This window comes from Podarcis gaigeae (assembly GCF_964106915.1).
Source record: "Podarcis gaigeae genome assembly, chromosome: 14".
Classification (NCBI taxonomy): Eukaryota; Metazoa; Chordata; class Lepidosauria; order Squamata; family Lacertidae; genus Podarcis; species Podarcis gaigeae.
The window spans coordinates 13,841,033-13,858,401 of record NC_139690.1 but is presented as its reverse complement, the minus strand read 5'-3'; the positions used below and the strand labels follow the sequence as shown (position 1 = coordinate 13,858,401).

Genomic DNA, 17,369 nt, shown 5'->3' with positions numbered 1-17,369 from the left:
ATGACCCACATAAAAATTCCCTTTCTTAGACACACAAACAAACTATTAGCTCAAGCACTATCGCTGCCAACCACTTCCACACAGAACACCAGAAGACAAGACTGAGAGGCAGGGGAGAAATCTAAGTCATATATTTAACTAGGAACTCATCGGCAGAATTGCCTTGAAAGGGGATCACACTTGCAAACCTATCACGCAATGTTTAACATTGGGAGGGTGGGGGAGAAGAGGAGGGCGCCTGACTCCAGTTTCAGAACTGAACGTGGATTTTACCAAGCTTTGCAGCACTCCTCTTCCAAAAGGATAGTATGTTCACTTTAATATAAACACGTTTATGTCCTTGGGTTCTCTTGCAACTTCCAGCTGAATAATGTTTTGCTTAAGGGGTTTTGTGTTTGCACTTACTTTCTTTTTAACGTTTTATATGCATCACCTTCTTTATAGGGGACTCTGTTCAGCGTGCACAAATCTCCCCCAAATTTTATTTCCCCCTTGGAGCCAGGAAACAATCTGGAGTTTACTGTCTCTCTGGGCCCCTATACAGGTTACCTGATAGAATGTGGTTTTGCAATAAATCACTGGCTGATTTGCAAGCCCTTGAATACAGTTAGTTGCATACTGCTTCATTTAACTAAACGATGTTTAACTCAAGTACAGTATATGCCATTTACCTACTGTATTTTTATCTTACCTTTTAGACAATTATTGTCTCCCAAAGCAGCTCACACCAATAAAAGAGAGAGAGAGAGACCCTAACATTAGGTTCACAACCAAAACGACACAAGGCACACAAGGAACGGCGAGTAGAGAGGAAAGGTAGAGGAGGAAGATTGATTTTTCAAGGCCAGAACCAAGTGGTGAGCTATAAGCAGGCACTTATATCCAACTGGGGATCATCAGGCTGAATGTCACTTAATGATACTCGTCTATGAGGAAATGTAACCCTCAGGCCGAAAAAGAGTTCCTGTCCCTGGTACAGGGTATTACTGCAAGTAATATATGGTTATTAGCCCCCATTCCCCAACTCTGCCCACCTGTAATTTCACTAATTTCAGTGGGTTAACCCAGGATTTCCAGGTTATAATGTGAAGTTAAAATTAGAGAAATGTTGATCATATTCCTATGTCACACTTTTATTAATCAACTCTACTCTTGGAGCTCTGAAAAAATCTTTCAAAAACTCACAGCAAGGAGAAACATTTTAATGCCTGAAAACGTGAAACAAGAGACCATAAATTTTGAAAGTGTTTTGTAGCCATGGTGCTTTATCTGTGTAAATAAATCTAACCATAATGCATTTTAAATGATTAAATTAATACTTTGTTATATTGTGTTATTTAAAAAAAAAACACTTTAAATGATGCACATACCCAATACATTTTTAATAATAATAAAAAAACTTACTACAATGATGCATACTGAATTTGTTTTACCTCAATTCCTTTGACTCCACACAGAAAGTAGTTGTGCCACAAAGGTTCCGTTTGATTAATTTGAATGTTGTTGGCATTTGTAGTAAAATCCCTGGAAAATATAAACATACAGGAAAAACATTAAAAGTCCATGAAACCATCAACGTAGGTTTAGTGCTTTTAAAAATATAAACGACCTGCTGCTGCCATCTGCTGGCTAAGGAGCAGCACATTCTTTTCTTTTCTTTTTGCCAAAGGTTTTGCCAAGGGCCTGTCACACATTATTTCTTCATCTCGCCCCACTCTGCCTCTCAAGATGCTGGCCAGAGAGAGATCGGGAGCAGGCCACAGGTTTGTGCCAGCTCACTTTCTAACACCCCCCCTGCTCTCGGTACCAGGTGAAGAGGTAAGCATGCCTAATCTGCATTCATGTTCATCACACAGACTCCCAATTTGGGGTACCTCACACCATGTACTCAGAGGGACAGAGAGCACCTCCAGATTATCTGTTTTGTGGAATACTATTTTGTTGAAATATTTTTTTGTTGAAAACATATAGTTTTGCTCAACTGAAGTGCCCTAGTGTGGGGATGGAGACCCTCGGGCCCAGAGGCCAAATGCAGCTCTCTAGGTTGGTCGGTCGGTCGGTCAGTCAGTCTGGAGTCTCCTTGGCCAACACACCTTCCTAAGCAACACCCAGTGGTGACAATTTCCATCATCCCTGACCACTGGTCCTGTTAGCTAGGGGTGATGGGAATTGTAGTCCCAAACATCTGGAGGGCCTGAGTTTGCCTATGCCTGTACAAGGGCAACACTAAGGCTAATGAAGAGAATGCTGGCAGGCAGTTCCAACCCTTGGAATTACGGTGCTGGGGTCCCATGGACTGCAAGAAGATCAAACCTATCCATTCTGAAGGAAATCAGCCCGAGTGCTCACTGGAATGACAGATCCTGAAGCTGAGGCTCCAAGACTTTGGCCACCTCATGAGAAGAGAAGACTCCCTGGAAAAGACCCTGATGTTGGGAAAGATGGAGGGCACAAGGATAAGGGGGACAACAGAGGACGAGATGGTTGGACAGTGTTCTCGAAGCTACCAGCATGAGTTTGACCAAACTGCGGGAGGCAGTGGAAGACAGGAGTGCCTGGTGTGCTCTGGTCCATGGGGTCACAAAGAGTCGGACACGACTAAACAACAACAAGGTAGACAGATTGGGGGGGGGGTGACTGAGAGAGGGGCAATGCCCCAGTAACAGAATATACCAGCCCTGCTTTGCATCTGTCTGTTCTCGCCTGGCTGCAGTGTGTCCTAGAACAGGCATAGGCAAACTCGGCCCTCCAGTTGTTTTGGGACTACAATTCCCATCATCCCTGGCCACTGATCCTGTTAGCTACGGATGATGGGAGTTGTAGTCCCAAAACATCTGGAGGGCCGAGTTTGCCTATGCCTGCCCTAGAACTCTGATCATGCTTCTTGGTTGCCTGAATTGAGGGTTGAGGGGTAGGCCACCAAGGGGCAGCTGGCCCCGGGAAGGTTCTCCAAAAAAGGATGTGGCCCTTGGGCTGAAAAACCTATCTACTTTTTTAAAAGGACCGGGTTCTGTGGTTTGGAAAGTGTCGGTGAAATGCACTGAAAAGCATGGGACAAAGGAATGATTAACGAGAAGATGCATAACAGTGCACAAGCATATCAGGATGAAAGGTAAAGGGACCCCTGACCATTAGGTCCAGTCGTGGCTGACTCTGGGGTTGCGGCGCTCATCTCGCTTTATTGGCCGAGGGAGCTGGCATACAGCTTCCGGGTCATGTGGCCAGCATGACTAAGCCGCTTCTGGAGAACCAGAGCAATGCACGGAAACGCTGTTTACCTTCCCGCCAGAGCAGTACCTATTTATCTACTTGCACTTTTACGTGCTTTTGAACTGCTAGGTTGGCAGGAGCAGGGACCAAGCAATGGGAGCTCACCCCGTCGTGGGGATTCGAACCGCCGGCCTTCTGATCGGCAAGCGCTAGGTTCTGTGGTTTAACCCACAGCGCCACCCGCGTCCCTCCCTGTTGTATAACCTTTCCACAAACAAATGTTCTGTAGGGACTTGACATGGTATAACTATTCTAGGTAGAAACAAAGAGCATCCAGGCAGACCCTAAGGTCTATTTTACAAACCAGACTTGTTTCCATGTTTTCTTAACGTTCATCAGGCAATTCAGATGAATAATACCACAAAAAGGAGAAGTTACTGTTGATAGAAATCACTCATTGTGCTACAAGTTCTTATTGTTTGCCCTAGAAAATAAATATGCAGTCTGCTGCTTCCCCTTTTCTCTCCTCCCTCCAAATAAACAGGGATCCTGTTTCCTCTGTGCATGCCTTTCTTTTAAAAGCTCAAAAACCAAACAATAAACAAAACAGGGATAATTATATGGTATCGCTGGCTGCCCCACGGAATTAAATGTTACAAGTTGGGTGTGCAGACCACTGAAATTATTTGCAGCCTTTTCAAACCAAAAGACTGAAAGAAATGTTGGCATCTATGCTGGCACATGATATTCAGACATCCATCGTCACAAGACAGCCAGGCACAATGCAATATAACTGTGACAAATGAGTAAATGGGGAAACTCTTTGCAAAGAACAGAAAATTGACACTTTCATTCTATCCTGGAAATTATCAACACAATAATCTTATTATGGAGTTGTCTGAGCCAACTTTTCTGCAATTCAGGTGCAGAGAATTTTAAAATCCAGTGTTATGAATAAAGACTCCATTCTTATTTTTAGAATAATAATTTGACTTGTACAGACAATCAAAATAGCCCAAGAGGAGATCTCACTTAGGTGTAGTTTGGTCCTCTGTACTGTATTATGCTGTAAGACAAGGGTCGGGAACCTCCAGCCCATGAGCCAAATTTGGCCCACGAGGCAGTTTTCCTCAAACTACATCCCCTGCCAAGCATTTAGGAACACTTAAGACATAAGGTGGACGGGACGCAGGTGGCGCTGTGGGTTAAAGCCTCAGCACCTAGGACTTGCCGATTGAAAGGTCGGCGGTTCGAATCCCTGCGGCGGGGTGCGCTCCCGCTGCTCGGTCCCAGCGCCTGCCAACCTAGCAGTTCGAAAGCACCTCCGGGTGCAAGTAGATAAATAGGGACCGCTTACCAGCGGGAAGGTAAACGGCGTTTCCGTGTGCGGCTCTGGCTCGCCAGAGCAGCGATGTCACGCTGGCCACGTGACCCGGAAGTGTCTCCGGACAGCGCTGGCCCCTGGCCTCTTAAGTGAGATGGGCGCACAACCCCAGAGTCTGTCAAGACTGGCCCGTACGGGCAGGGGTACCTTTACCTTTACCTTTTAAGACATAAGGTGCTTCCGTTTCAAGAGAAAGGTGTGCAAGTTCTGCTACATACAAGGAAAACACAAATCACTCTGCAAGAAAGTATTAGAGCCCTCCAAATAATTTGCTCATATACGTACAAACACAGAATTTGGCAGATCTAGCTGAAAGGCACCACATGGATATCTGCACTGATCATTACAATGCATCCCTAATTATTATTATTGTATAATTGTGTAATTATTGTATAATCTTAGTCTTTCACTGCCAGCAGCTGTGGTTAGGGTGGTGTTTAGGAGGTACAGTGGAACTTCGAGTTAAGAACTTAATTCATTCCGGAGGTCCGTTCTTAACCTGAAACTGTTCTTAACCTGAAGCACCACTTTAGCTAACGGGGCATCCCGCCGCTGCCGCGCCGCCGCACAATTTCTGTTCTCATCCTGAAGCAAAGTTCTTAACCCGAGGTACTATTTCTGGGTTAGCGGAGTCTGTAACCTGAAGCGTCTGTAACCTGAAGCATTTGTAACCCGAGGTACCACTGTATACAAGACCTCACTCTGGTGTTGCTAGAAACACCAGAGTTCTCTGGCTCCCAGTTCCTGGGTCAAGTTTTATAGACTTGCAGAATTATACCTATATCACTTCCCTGTGATATTGACCTTGGCCTAGTCTTTGTCTGTATTATACATTTAAAGCAATATTATCCTACTTTTAAACAGTCATAGCTTCCCCTAAAGAGAGTGTACTTTTGTTAAGTTGTTAAGTGCCAAAAGTTGTTAGGAGACAAGATCATTTAGAGTAGTATGATACTGTTTTAAACGTACAGTACAGATGTCCCTGTGTCATTGAATCATAGAGTTATAGAGTTGGTAGGGAGCATGAAGATCATTCATTCCCCTGCAATCATTTGCCCAACGTGGGGCTCAAACCCACAACCCTGACATTAAGAGTCCCATGCTCTACCGACTGAGCTATCCACAGGGCTAGACTGATCCTCTGTTCTTGACCTTGGTTTGTTTGGACTGTGCTGCATCTGTAATCCAGTCCTCATTGGTGAGCACTTTGCTGATGTCCAATCTCCTGTAACTTGGACACTTGCTCCCAGAATAGCCCTTCTACCTTGCCATGAAATATTTGCATGTCCAAATTTGCTTCTTTTTCTGTTCCTTTCCCATCCCATTTTTCTTTATATTGTGTCTATCAGAATGCAAGCTTGAAGGCATTGGGTATCTTGCTTTTTTTTTTTTTTTTGAAAAGTTTTTATTAAAATAATTCGGCATTAATACAGTGGTGCCCCGCAAGACGAACGCCTCGCAAGACAGAAAACCCGCTAGACGAAGGGGTTTTCCGTTTTGGAGGCGCTTCGCAAAACAAATTTCCCTATGGGCTTGCTTCGCAAGACGAAAATGTCTTACGAGTTCCTGCGGGTTTTTTCCCCTTCCCCCCTTTTTTCTAAGCAGCTAAGCCACTTATCAGCTGATCCGCTAAGCTGATAAGCCGCTAAAAGCCGCTAAACCGCTAATAGCGCTAATCCGCTAAGCTGTCAATGGGCTTGCTTCGCAAGACGAAAAACCGCTATACGAAGAGACTCACGGAACAGATTAATTTCGTCTTGCGAGGCACCACTGTACACACATATTGCGAATATACAAGCATACAAGCATACATTTTATACAATCCTTAAAAATGTTCAAACATACCTACACTCAATCCCACGGATATTTCCTTTTCCCATCACCATCCCTTACCCCTCACCCCACCTTTGTGTTAGACTTCCAATCTACTCAATTGCAATTTCTTTCCACTTCTATTACTTTCTTTCACACACCTTTAACCTAATATCACGCTTCTTTTTCTGTTACACATTGTTATCCATCTTATTTAGTATTTCAGTATTTAAAACGGAACTTGTTTATTCTAACAGGTGTTCCGATTTTTCAATATGGCTTTGCAAGTATCCTTTAAACACCTTCCAGTCCCTGTCTATCTTCTCTTTTGAGATCCTTCCAATTTCTCCCATTGTTTTGGATATATTGTAATACTCCAATAATTTGGCAAGCCACTCTGTTTTTGTCGGTATAATACCACTTTTCCAATTTTTCGCAATCAATAGCCTTGCGGCTACTGTTGCGTATAAATATAATATCTTGTCTTCTTCCTTTAGACTTCCTGGTACTGTATCTGAACATTTTTTTTCATTTCGTTATATATTGTTTCCCAAAATTGTTTGATGTTTAAACAATTCCACCATATATGCATCATAGTACCTTTTCTTGCTTTTTAATCATTGTACAGTGCCTAGGAAACTTTAGGTATAATCGTAACAGCAACAATAATTGAAATAACAAGAACACTTACGAGTACAAAGGGTTTGTATTGGCCAGATGGATAGCTGGAGTGTTTAGAGGTTCAGCAGCTATAAGTATATCTTGCTCTATGGCCATTGGGAGCACAGCATATCCACAATAATCTATATGTTCACCTACCAAACAAAAAAGAATATTAACAACGTTTTAAAATAGCCTGGGACGCATCAGCAACAGCAGGATAATCCCTTTTAAAAGAAGGATAGTTTTTACACAAGCCAGAGAAATTCTATCAAATATACTGGGGTATATAATTTATATACTGGTCCAGTTCAGATGTAATGGGAAACAATTATTTCCTATTATGACACTAACAAACTGCACACAGTGTCTCCTCACACAGTCTCCCCCTCCCCACTCCTCATGCACACAAAGAGATCAGAAATGTATGTTTCTGATGTTCAAAAAACAGTAGTTCACCATGACACCCTAACTGAGGAAACAGTGGTTGTTTAAACTACAATTAGTGAAAACAAGCCAAAATCAGATGAAAAAAGAAACGTTCTCAATGCATCTCAGTGGCAGAGCACATACCGTATTTTTCGCTCCATAGGACGCACGTTGTTTTAGAGGGGGAGAACAAGAAAAAATAAATTCTCCCCCTCTCTGCTCATCGCCCTTCAGTGAAGCGGCAGGAGAAACGGAGCCCCTTCCATTTCTCCTCCCGCTTGGCTGAAGGGGAGCTGCACAGCTCTCCCTCTCTGCTGAAGCCAGGAGAGTCTTGCTCTCCTGGCTTCAGCAAAAGGAACCTGAAGCCTGCGGAGCACAGCGGGAACTCGCGCTGCGCTCCAAAGGCTTCAGGCGGCTATCCTTCTCGCTCTCCAGGCTTCAGCGAAAGCAACACGAAGCCTCCGGAGCACAGAGGGAGCGTTCCCTCTGCGCTTCAGAGGCTTCGCATTGCTATTGCTGAAGCCAAGGAGCCTACATTCGCTCCATAGGACGCACACACATTTCCCCTTAATTTTTGGCGGGGGGAAAGTGTGTCCTATAGAGCGAAAAATACGGTAGTTTATCTCCATTTAAAGCAGGACAGGTGACTTTGTGGCCCTTAAGATATTACTGGACTCTAGTGAGCATGGAAAATGGTCAGAAATGATGGAAATGGGAGTGCCACAGGTTCCTCAGCCTGATATAATAATGCGTAATAGGTAGCAGGACTGGGAAAGACCTCGGCCTGTAATCTTTGAGAACTGAGGCCAGTACTGAAGTAGTCAATATGAGGAAGTTTCATCTTTTCATATATTACATCAAGAGGCTGTGATCCAGTGACATAGCCCATGCTTTGCAATGCAGAAGGTCCCAGATTCTGTCTCTGGTACCAAAAGGGCTTGGATTGTCCCAATCTGGTGGGCTTGACAGCTGCTGCAAGTCAGAGTAGACAACACTGGGCTATCTGAGGAAAAAGGTAAACCTGTACAGATTAGTTTCAAAAACGAAGGCACAAAATTGCTGAGCATCCTGCACCTCTGGCAAGTTCCATCTTTAGATGTAACAGTGTGGAAATTGCAAAAGCAGAGGAAATAAGATGTGGTACCTGAAAGCGTGCTTCTATGCATGTGCTTCCATGTATGTACACATGTGTTTATGCATATTAGCCACTGAATTCATATTAACCCCAGTATGTATTCTTTTACCTATTAAGTTGACTCGCCCTGGTGCCCGAGCATAAAACTTGGGAGTTGATTTAAATTTAGAGATGAACATCTTCTTCAGCTTCAGCAATCTGGAAAATCAGGTTGGCACATTGAAGATTAATTTTGCTTTGGTTTTATTTGTTGTGTTGTTTTGATTTTAACTGCGAGCTTGTGCACCGCACAGGTATGTATTACAATGCAGTACAGTATATCAATTGAATGAATAACAAAAATGTAGCACCTTTAGAGAACCAACATAAATTCAAGGAATAACATCCAACAGGTATCCAAGGCTAGCTTAACATGAAGGGGCAGCAGTTTTTGTACACTGATGAAGTTTTATCCATTTATGCATAACAGGGTTTTCATTTCTGTTAATTATCAAGAGGGAATGTATATATCAGGGGGGAAGCAGCCTCCCCCCCAACCTGGTGCCCTCCAGATGTTTCAGAAAATTTCTCATCATCCCTGGCTGGAGCCAATGGGAGTTATATCCCACAACATCTGGAAAGAACCACGTCGTAGGAGGCTGTAGATAAAGGTAAAGAAACCCCTGACCATTAGGTCCAGTCGTGGCCGACTCTGGGGTTGCGGCACTCATCTCGCTTTATTGGCCGAGGGAGCCGGCGTAGAGCTTCCGGGTCATGTGGCTAGCATGACTAAGCCACTTCTGGCGAACCAGAGCAGCGCACGGAAACAACGTTTACCTTCCTGCCGGAGCGGTACCTATTTATCTACTTGCCCTTTGACGTGCTTTCGAACTGCTAGGTTGGCAGGAGCAGGGGTTGAGCAACAGGAGCTCACCTCGTCGCAGGGATTCGAACCACCGACCTTATGATCGGCAAGTCCTAGGCTCTGTGGTTTAACCCACAGCACCACCCGTGTCCCTGCTAAACTAGATAGACCAGTGATATAAGGCAGGGGTAGACAATCTGACCATGGAAGCCTAAGAAGCTGCCATATGACACATCAAACTAATCATCTAACTAGGTCACTATTGTCTGTTCTGATTGGTAATGGTTCTTGACAGCCTCAGGAGGCTATCTTTTCACCTCACTTGTTACCTGAGATGCCTTCTCCATTGTACCAGTGGTTGAACCCTAAACTTTCAACATGCAAAGTACCGGTATATGCTCTCTACTATAGCCACCTGGGACACGGGTGGCGCTGTGAGTTAAACCACAGAGCATAGGACTTGCTGATCAGAAGGTCGGTGGTTCGAATCCCTGCGATGGGGTGAGTTCCCGTTGCTCAGTCCCTGCTCCTGGCAACCTAGCAGTTCGAAAGCACGTCAAAGTGCAAGTAGATAAATAGGTACCGCTCCGGCAGGAAGGTAAACGGCGTTTCCGTGTGCTGCTCTGGTTCACCAGAAGCGGCTTAGTCATGCTGGCCACATGACTCGGAAGCTGTACGCCGGCTCCCTCGGCCAATAAAGCGAGATGAGCGCCACAACCCCAGAGTCGGCCACGACTGGACCTAATGGTCAGGGGTCCCTTTACCTTTACTTTATCTAGTTTAGCACTGTCTGCACTGACTGGCAGTAGCTCTCAAGAAATTCAGACAGCTGTGTTTTCCAGCCCTACAGAGAAATGTCAGGGACTGAAGCCGAGGCCAGCATGTGTTCTTCCACTGAGCCATGGGTGTAGCCAAGGGGGAACAGGGAGCAGCTGACCCTCTAAATCAGGGGTCTGCAACCTTTAAGACAAAAAGAGCCACTTGGACCCGTTTCCGAAGAAAAAAAACCTGGGAGCCGCAACGGGCGGGGAGGTGACGTCGGGACGGTGCGTGACTAACGCACGCACCGCCCCCATGCGACGTCACAGCCAGTACAGCGCCCACCACAGTGGGGAGTGTCGGGGCGCACAATGCGCCTCCTCCCCTCACTAGTATCCACCCCAGAGCCGCGGCAAAGGTATAAAAGAGCCACATGCGGCTCCGGAGCCGCGGGTTGCAGACCCCTGCTCTAAATCAATCAAAATCAATACAAATCTGAGGTTCTGCCCCCCTACCGAAAGCCTGTCCCCCCCCTAACAAAAATCCTGGCTACATCCATGCACTGAGCAATGACCTTTTTGCTATTTTCTCAGTCCAACCTACTTGTTGTTGTGAGGAACAAGAAGGGGAAGACTCATGTAAGCCACCTTTTGCTCCATGGAAGAAAGGCAGCATGCAAACCCAATAAATAAAAATACTGTAATACAGGGACATGTTGTATTGGTTGCAGGGGGAAGTGTTATGGACTCCAATCCTACGCACATTTACCTTGGAATAAACACCATCAAACAAATGGGACTGATTTCCAAGTAAACATACACAGCACCAGGGGTTTTTTTTCTAAAAAAAAATGTTGAGGGGGTACTCTCATTTTCCTACTCATATTGAAATACTGCCCCTCAATGAGGCCAAACTTAGATTAGATTCACAAAATGACTAGGGGTATGTGTACCCCCGGGACGTGGGTGGCACTGTGGGTTAAACCACAGAGCCTAGGACTTGCTGATCAGGAGGTCAGAAGGTCGGCGGTTCGAATCCCCGCAACGGGGTGAGCTCCCGTTGCTCAGTCCCTGCTCCTGTCAACCTAGCAGTTCGAAAGCACGCCAAAGTGCAATTAGATAAATAGGCATTTCCGTGTGCTTCTCTGGTTCGCCAGAAGCGACTTAGTCATGCTGGCCACATGACCCGGAAACTGTACGCTGGCTCCCTCGGCCAATAAAGCGAGATGAGCGCGCAGCCCCAGAGTCGGCCATGACTGGACCTAATGGTCAGGGGTCCCTTTACTTTTACCTTATGTGTACCCCAAGAAAAAGGCACTGCGCAGCATATATATATATATATATATATATATATATATGGGGTGTATGAATGAGAATGACAAAAAATAATGAATCCCCCAGGTTCATGTTAAACGTGTGTCCCAGGTCTGAAAACATGGATCTGGAACATAACCTTAACAGTGCTGAAGGTTGAAGGTGAGGCATTCAACAGGATGGGCGTTTGGAAACACAATTTCTTAAACATCCTTTGTGTCTAAAGCATAAATATCTTGGTTTTGTATTTTTAAAAAATCCCGTCGTGATGTTCCTTTCTGTATGGCAGCGACTCCTGCTTATTGCTGGGTAAGGTAAACAAAAAAACCGATGGAAGATCTGGAGATCGGCTGTAGGAAAGACAATCACGCACCTGGGTTCCTCTACCAGCTGGATCGAGAGGGTGGGAGGGAGATCCGCGGCCATGGTTTGCTCCTTGCGAGTTGGCGCGCACAAGGGCAAAGTAAAGCGGCTGGAGCTTTTCTCTTTTCTAGCTAGCTTGCAAAGCCCAAAGGCTCAGATCCTGGAGTACGTAAGCTGCTTCCTTCCGGCATTACGGGGGCGGAGGAGGGGAGAGAGAAATCAGCTGCAAACGTCCAGCCGCTGCTGCATTTCCTCTTTGTATTCCCCGCCCAGGTCCACCGTATAGGCAGCGCTTGTGCAAACAACTCGCTTGAGCAAATAAAAACTCAGCAAGTTAGGATCCTCTTGCAGCCAGATTTAGTACGTTATCCTAGCTCAACCAGGCGGGGGAGGAGGAGGAATCTAGTTGCTGGATCTCTGGCGCCTCCCCCATCGGGAAGACTTGTCTATAAGCACCCACGTGCGCCACTTATGGAAATAACGACTTCCCTTAACTTCAAATAGGGTTTATTCACACGGGGGATGGCGGGGAGGCAATCAGCAATACAATCCTGTACAGTATAAGCTTACTTTGAAGTAAATGTCACTGTCTCAACGCATGATGTGTGGAATTCAGTGTCACAAGATGTGGCAATGGCTTTCAACAAATGTATTCATACTTAAAATATTTAAAATCGCAGTGAATGTGTATGGTATAGTTTACCGAGACAATTTCTAGATACATACATACACATATATATATATATATATATATATTCATAATTTGTATTCATGTTTGCATCATCATACTCTTCATTTTTTAAAGAAGTTTTAAAACTTAGAAGTTTTAATTGTATTGGTTTATTACTGATGTGTTTGTTGCTCTGGACTCCTTTAGAGGGTGGGCAGGGTATAAATTTAATAAATAAAGAAATCTAAAATCATAGCTTGTTCTATGTTTATAGTCCATATATAGCGGAAAATTATCAACTGTTTCTAATCTGCCTTCTGTGATAGAAATTTTATGGTCTTAGATATATGGTAATGTTCATAACCGCACGTACATAGATCAGCACAGGAAGACCAGCCTGGAACCATTTTGATTCCTAAACTGACCAAATGTTTTCTCTGCAAGGTCAAACTGGAAAAGTCTCCCCATTGTCTCTTTCCTCAAAAATCCTGTCTTAAGGACACATTTAAGATATGAATAGGGTGTGAGCCTGTGACCTGGCCCAGGAACTAAGTATTTTACCACTACAAAAGAATGGACAGGCTCCCAAGGCAATCCAATTAAGTAACCTGCCAGACAGGAGATAATCAGCGACAGGAGCTTTTTTTTCTGTGAAGGTGTGATGTATCTGGGGGGGGGTGGTCTTAGGTTACACCCCTCACGTGATGTATGTATGATGTTTCTGGGGGGTGGTCTTGATCTACAGGATGGGAATTTCAAAAGTCTTTATAAGCCCTTGCACAGCATTTTTCTGGGTCCTCCTCCTTTCCTGTGTGTGAGGGGAGCACCCTGTTGCAATAGATCAATAAAGATCAAGCTTACTAACTGCTTTGCTTCTCAGTATTCTGTGGTTGGCCTCTGTTATTTTCTCCTACCAATAGGGAACCTATGTAAGGACTCTATATGGGCTCTTGGATACCCCATAAGGGAAAAGGGCATATTTTTATTTACAACACTTCTCTAAATCTCATATGTTAATTTTAAACTACTAATGATATCTCAACATTTATGATAGCCACTAATTTAGGTGGCATTAAAAAGGGATTAAAAATGGGACGCGGGTGGCGCTGTGGGTTAAACCACAGAGCCTAGGACTTGCCGACCAAAAGGTCAGCGGTTCGAATCCCCGCAACGGGGTGAGCTCCTGTTGCTTGGTCCCTGCTCCTGGACTGGACCTAATGGTCAGGGGTCCCTTTACCATTACCTAAAAAGGGATTAGAAAATTAACGGACCACAAGTTTATGGCAAGGGCCATAGCTCAGTGGTAGAGCCATCTGTCCCAGGTTCAGTCCCCAGCATTTCCAGGTAGGACACTTAATGTCTCCGGCCTGAAATTCTGGAGAGCTGCTGCCAGTCAGTGTGGACAATACTGAGCTAGATGGACCAATTACTTGATTCAGTATAAGACAGCTTCCTATGTTCCTAGTCATGATAGCTGAACGGAACTGCCAGCATCAGAAACAGTCTGCCACTTTAGATCAGTTGCTAGGGAGTAACAGCAGAAAAGTGATATAAACTTCAAGGTTTGCTAATGAGTTTTCCAGAGAAATCTGTTGGGCCACCCGGGGAAGTGGACTATGTGGATCTTTTGATTGATCCAGCAAGGCTCTTAGTAGAACTTACTTCCAATTAAGCATTTTAGAATCGCATCTTAAAACTGCTTGAGATGGCCTGATGTACTCTAACATCAAAAGATGTTGACATTTTAAAATCAGTAGAAATAATTCCAACGAGGACCAGGCTGAAACAGTATAAGCATAGGGTACCTGTTCAGATCTTCATTTGTCATGCTTTGACCAAACACATACCAAAGATGATTTGTAAAAAAACAGGAAGCAAAATGGTTCCAAGGAGCTTCAGTATCTAAAAGCATCTATTCAAAAGCAGCACTGTCCTTAAGACATATTTTGATGCAGTGCATCGATTCCAAACCTTTCGTAAGGGTAATGAAAAAGTTTTTCATGTTCAAGCTGTGTGCCATTGTCCTCACATAGACTGGGAGTAAATAACTAGTAAGAATATGTGGCCCTGCTGGTAAATCATAGAAAAAGCAGGATGGGATGGATCAGTAATCTTTGCGGGGGGGAAACCCTGTGTTAAGTGCATGTAGAAGAGCAGGAATAACCTGAAAGGACCCTCTCTCTTGTGTTTATATGAAGCAGTAACTGTCCAAACGCTTTCTTCAGATCCAGTGTAGACTATCATTGATCTACACACATAAAACAAATTCACGCACAGGCATCTTCCAAAAACCCATCCCAAACCCCAAAAAGTCCCATGGCGACCAGCAAATGGAAAAGAGGGGAGATCTCAGCAGACCTTGAGGATGCAAAAAATATCAATCTCTTTTTAAAAGGTGATAGAACAGATTGCGGAAATTATCAAGGCATCTCAATAATTTTTGCAAGGATCTTTGCAAACCGTCTCCTAACAATATCCGAGGCTACCCTTCCTGAATCCCAAAATGGTTTTCGACCTTCTACGGGGACAGTGGACATGATTTTCACCGCTCAACACCTTGAGGAAAAATGCGGAGAGCAAAATCAACCCCTGTATATGGCGTTTATTGACCTGACTAAGGCCTTCAACACTGTAAATCGTAATGCCCTGTGGGCTGTCCTTCTGAAAATTGGCTGCCCATATAAATTTGTGAGCATCCTTCAGCTCCTCCGTGATAATATGACAGCAACAATCGCAAGTAACAATGCCTCTCAAAGTGAATCATTCACAGTGGGATCAGGTGTTAAACAGAGTTGTGTTTTTGCCCCAACTCTATTATTTTCATTGCTATGATCCTACACTTGGTTTAAGGGAAACTACCCACTGGAGTAGAAATCATATATCAAACTGATGGAAAGCTCTTTAACTTGAGTAGGCTGAAAGCAAAGAGTAAGGTTACTGTAACTTCCGTCATAGAGCTTCAGTATGCTGATGATGACAACAGTGTGCACACTCAGAGGATGACCTCCAAACCATCCTAAATATAGTCGCAGAAGCTTACAAAAAGCTTGGCCTATCACTCAACATCCTAAAAACGAAAGTGCTGCACCAACAAGCACAAAACAACCCCTCTGCAGCACCACAAATCCAACTCAATGGTCTAACGTTGGAAAGTGTAGATCACTTCTACTTGGGCAGTTATTTTTCCACAAGGGCTGACACTGATGCCGAAATCCAGCATCGCCTGAGCTCTGTGAGTGCAGCTTTCTCTCGACTGGAGTGCAGAGTGTTTGAGGACATTCACAGGCAAACCAAAATGCTTGTTTACAAAGCTATAGTACTACCAACCTTACTGTATGCTTGTGAAACATGGACCACTTATAAACGCCATCTCCATCTCCTCAAAAGTTCCCATCAAAGGTGTTTCCAAAAATGTTTACACATCGCTTGGGAAGACAGACAAACTCATGTCAGTGTCCTGGAAGAAGCAAAGATCACCAGTGTCAAAGTAATCATTCTTCAACATCAACTTCGTTGGACTGGTCATGTTGATCATCGTCTTCCAAAGCAACTACTCTATTCCAAACTTAAAAATGGAAAACGTAATGCAAGTGGTCAGCAAAAGAGGTTTAAAGACTCTCTTAAGGCAAATATTAAAAAAATGTAGTATGAACACTGACAACTGGGAAACACTGGCCTGCGAGCGCTCCAATTGAAGATCAGCTTTTTCCAAAGGTGTCATGGGCTTTAAAGACACTCAAACCCAGGACGAAAGGGAGAAACATGCTAAGAGGAAGGCATGCTTGGCAAACCCTCACCATGATCAACTCCTGCCCGGAAACTTATGTCCCCACTGTGGAAGGACATGTGGATCTAGAACTTGGACACACTGTTAAGACCAGGTTCATGGAATACAATCTTACTCTGCTACGAGTGATTGGCAAAGAAGACGACTGTCTCTCAACGTAATCCACCTCACAGGGCTCTTGCGAGGATAAAATGGATAGAACCATGGAAGCAATCTTGAGCTCCTTGGAGGAATAGTGGGATATATACATGTAATAAACAAACACTGACTACATCTGCCATATAGAAATTTAGCAGGCGCATTTCAGCGTCTGCGATTGCAGCTGCTTGGTTCACACTTGCCCTGCTTTCATGGCGAGGCACGGGAAACCCTGTCTTTTAAAAAACAGCATTGTACTTCATATAGGGACGCGGGTGGCACTGTGGGTTAAACCACAGAACCTAGGACTTGCCAATCAGAAGGTCAGCGGTTTGAATCCCTGCAATGGGGTGAGCTCCTATTGCTCGGTCCCTGCTCCTGCCAACCTAGCAGTTCGAAAGCACATCAAAGTGCAAGTAGAAGGTAAACGGCTTCGCCAGAAGCGGCTTAGTCATGCTGGCCACTGGAAGCTGGATGCTGGCTCCCTCGGCCAATGAAGCGAGATGAGCCCCGCAACCCCAGAGTCGGCTACGACTAGACCTAATGGTCAGGAGTCCTTTTACCTTTATTGTATTTCATTTCATTATTATTTTTATTATTTTATTTTTTAATTATTGTTATTTTTAAATTCATTTTATTATTATTTTTTATTCCGGTAGTGCCAAGGGCAGGAGACCACAACAGCGTTCGCCCTTGAAAAGACAAGAGAGGGAAGGAAACGAAAGGGCTGCGCTGATTCACGCACGCAGCAGCGCTGGCCGAAGCGCCTCCCTCCTCTCTCGCCTCTGAGGCCTAGTCAGGTCCAGCCGGTTGCTAAGGGCCCGGTTGCCAACCACAGGCCTACTGGTGCACCCTCGATTAGGCT

At 44.6% G+C, this 17,369-nt stretch overlaps 1 protein-coding gene across 2 annotated transcripts in view; it reads right to left on the bottom strand.

Annotated features, from left to right (window-relative positions):
* The window catches only part of GALK2 (galactokinase 2), a 71,152-nt gene extending 58,834 nt beyond the window's left edge, over window positions 1-12,318 (bottom strand). Inside the window, exons 1-4 of one of the 2 annotated variants that reach the window (XR_014557937.1) lie at window positions 11,920-12,318; window positions 8,740-8,828; window positions 7,098-7,221; window positions 1,434-1,524 (exon numbers count right to left, since the gene is read on the bottom strand). Coding sequence is in view for 1 of the 2 variants with exons in the window: in XM_083712775.1 (XP_083568901.1) it covers window positions 1,434-1,524; window positions 7,098-7,221; window positions 8,740-8,828; window positions 11,920-11,972 (357 nt within the window). In the remaining variant the exon portion in view is untranslated. The remainder of the gene's footprint in view (window positions 1-1,433; window positions 1,525-7,097; window positions 7,222-8,739; window positions 8,829-11,919) is intronic. The other variant, XM_083712775.1, reaches the window with a different exon arrangement.
* Between the last annotated feature and the right edge of the window lie 5,051 nt (window positions 12,319-17,369).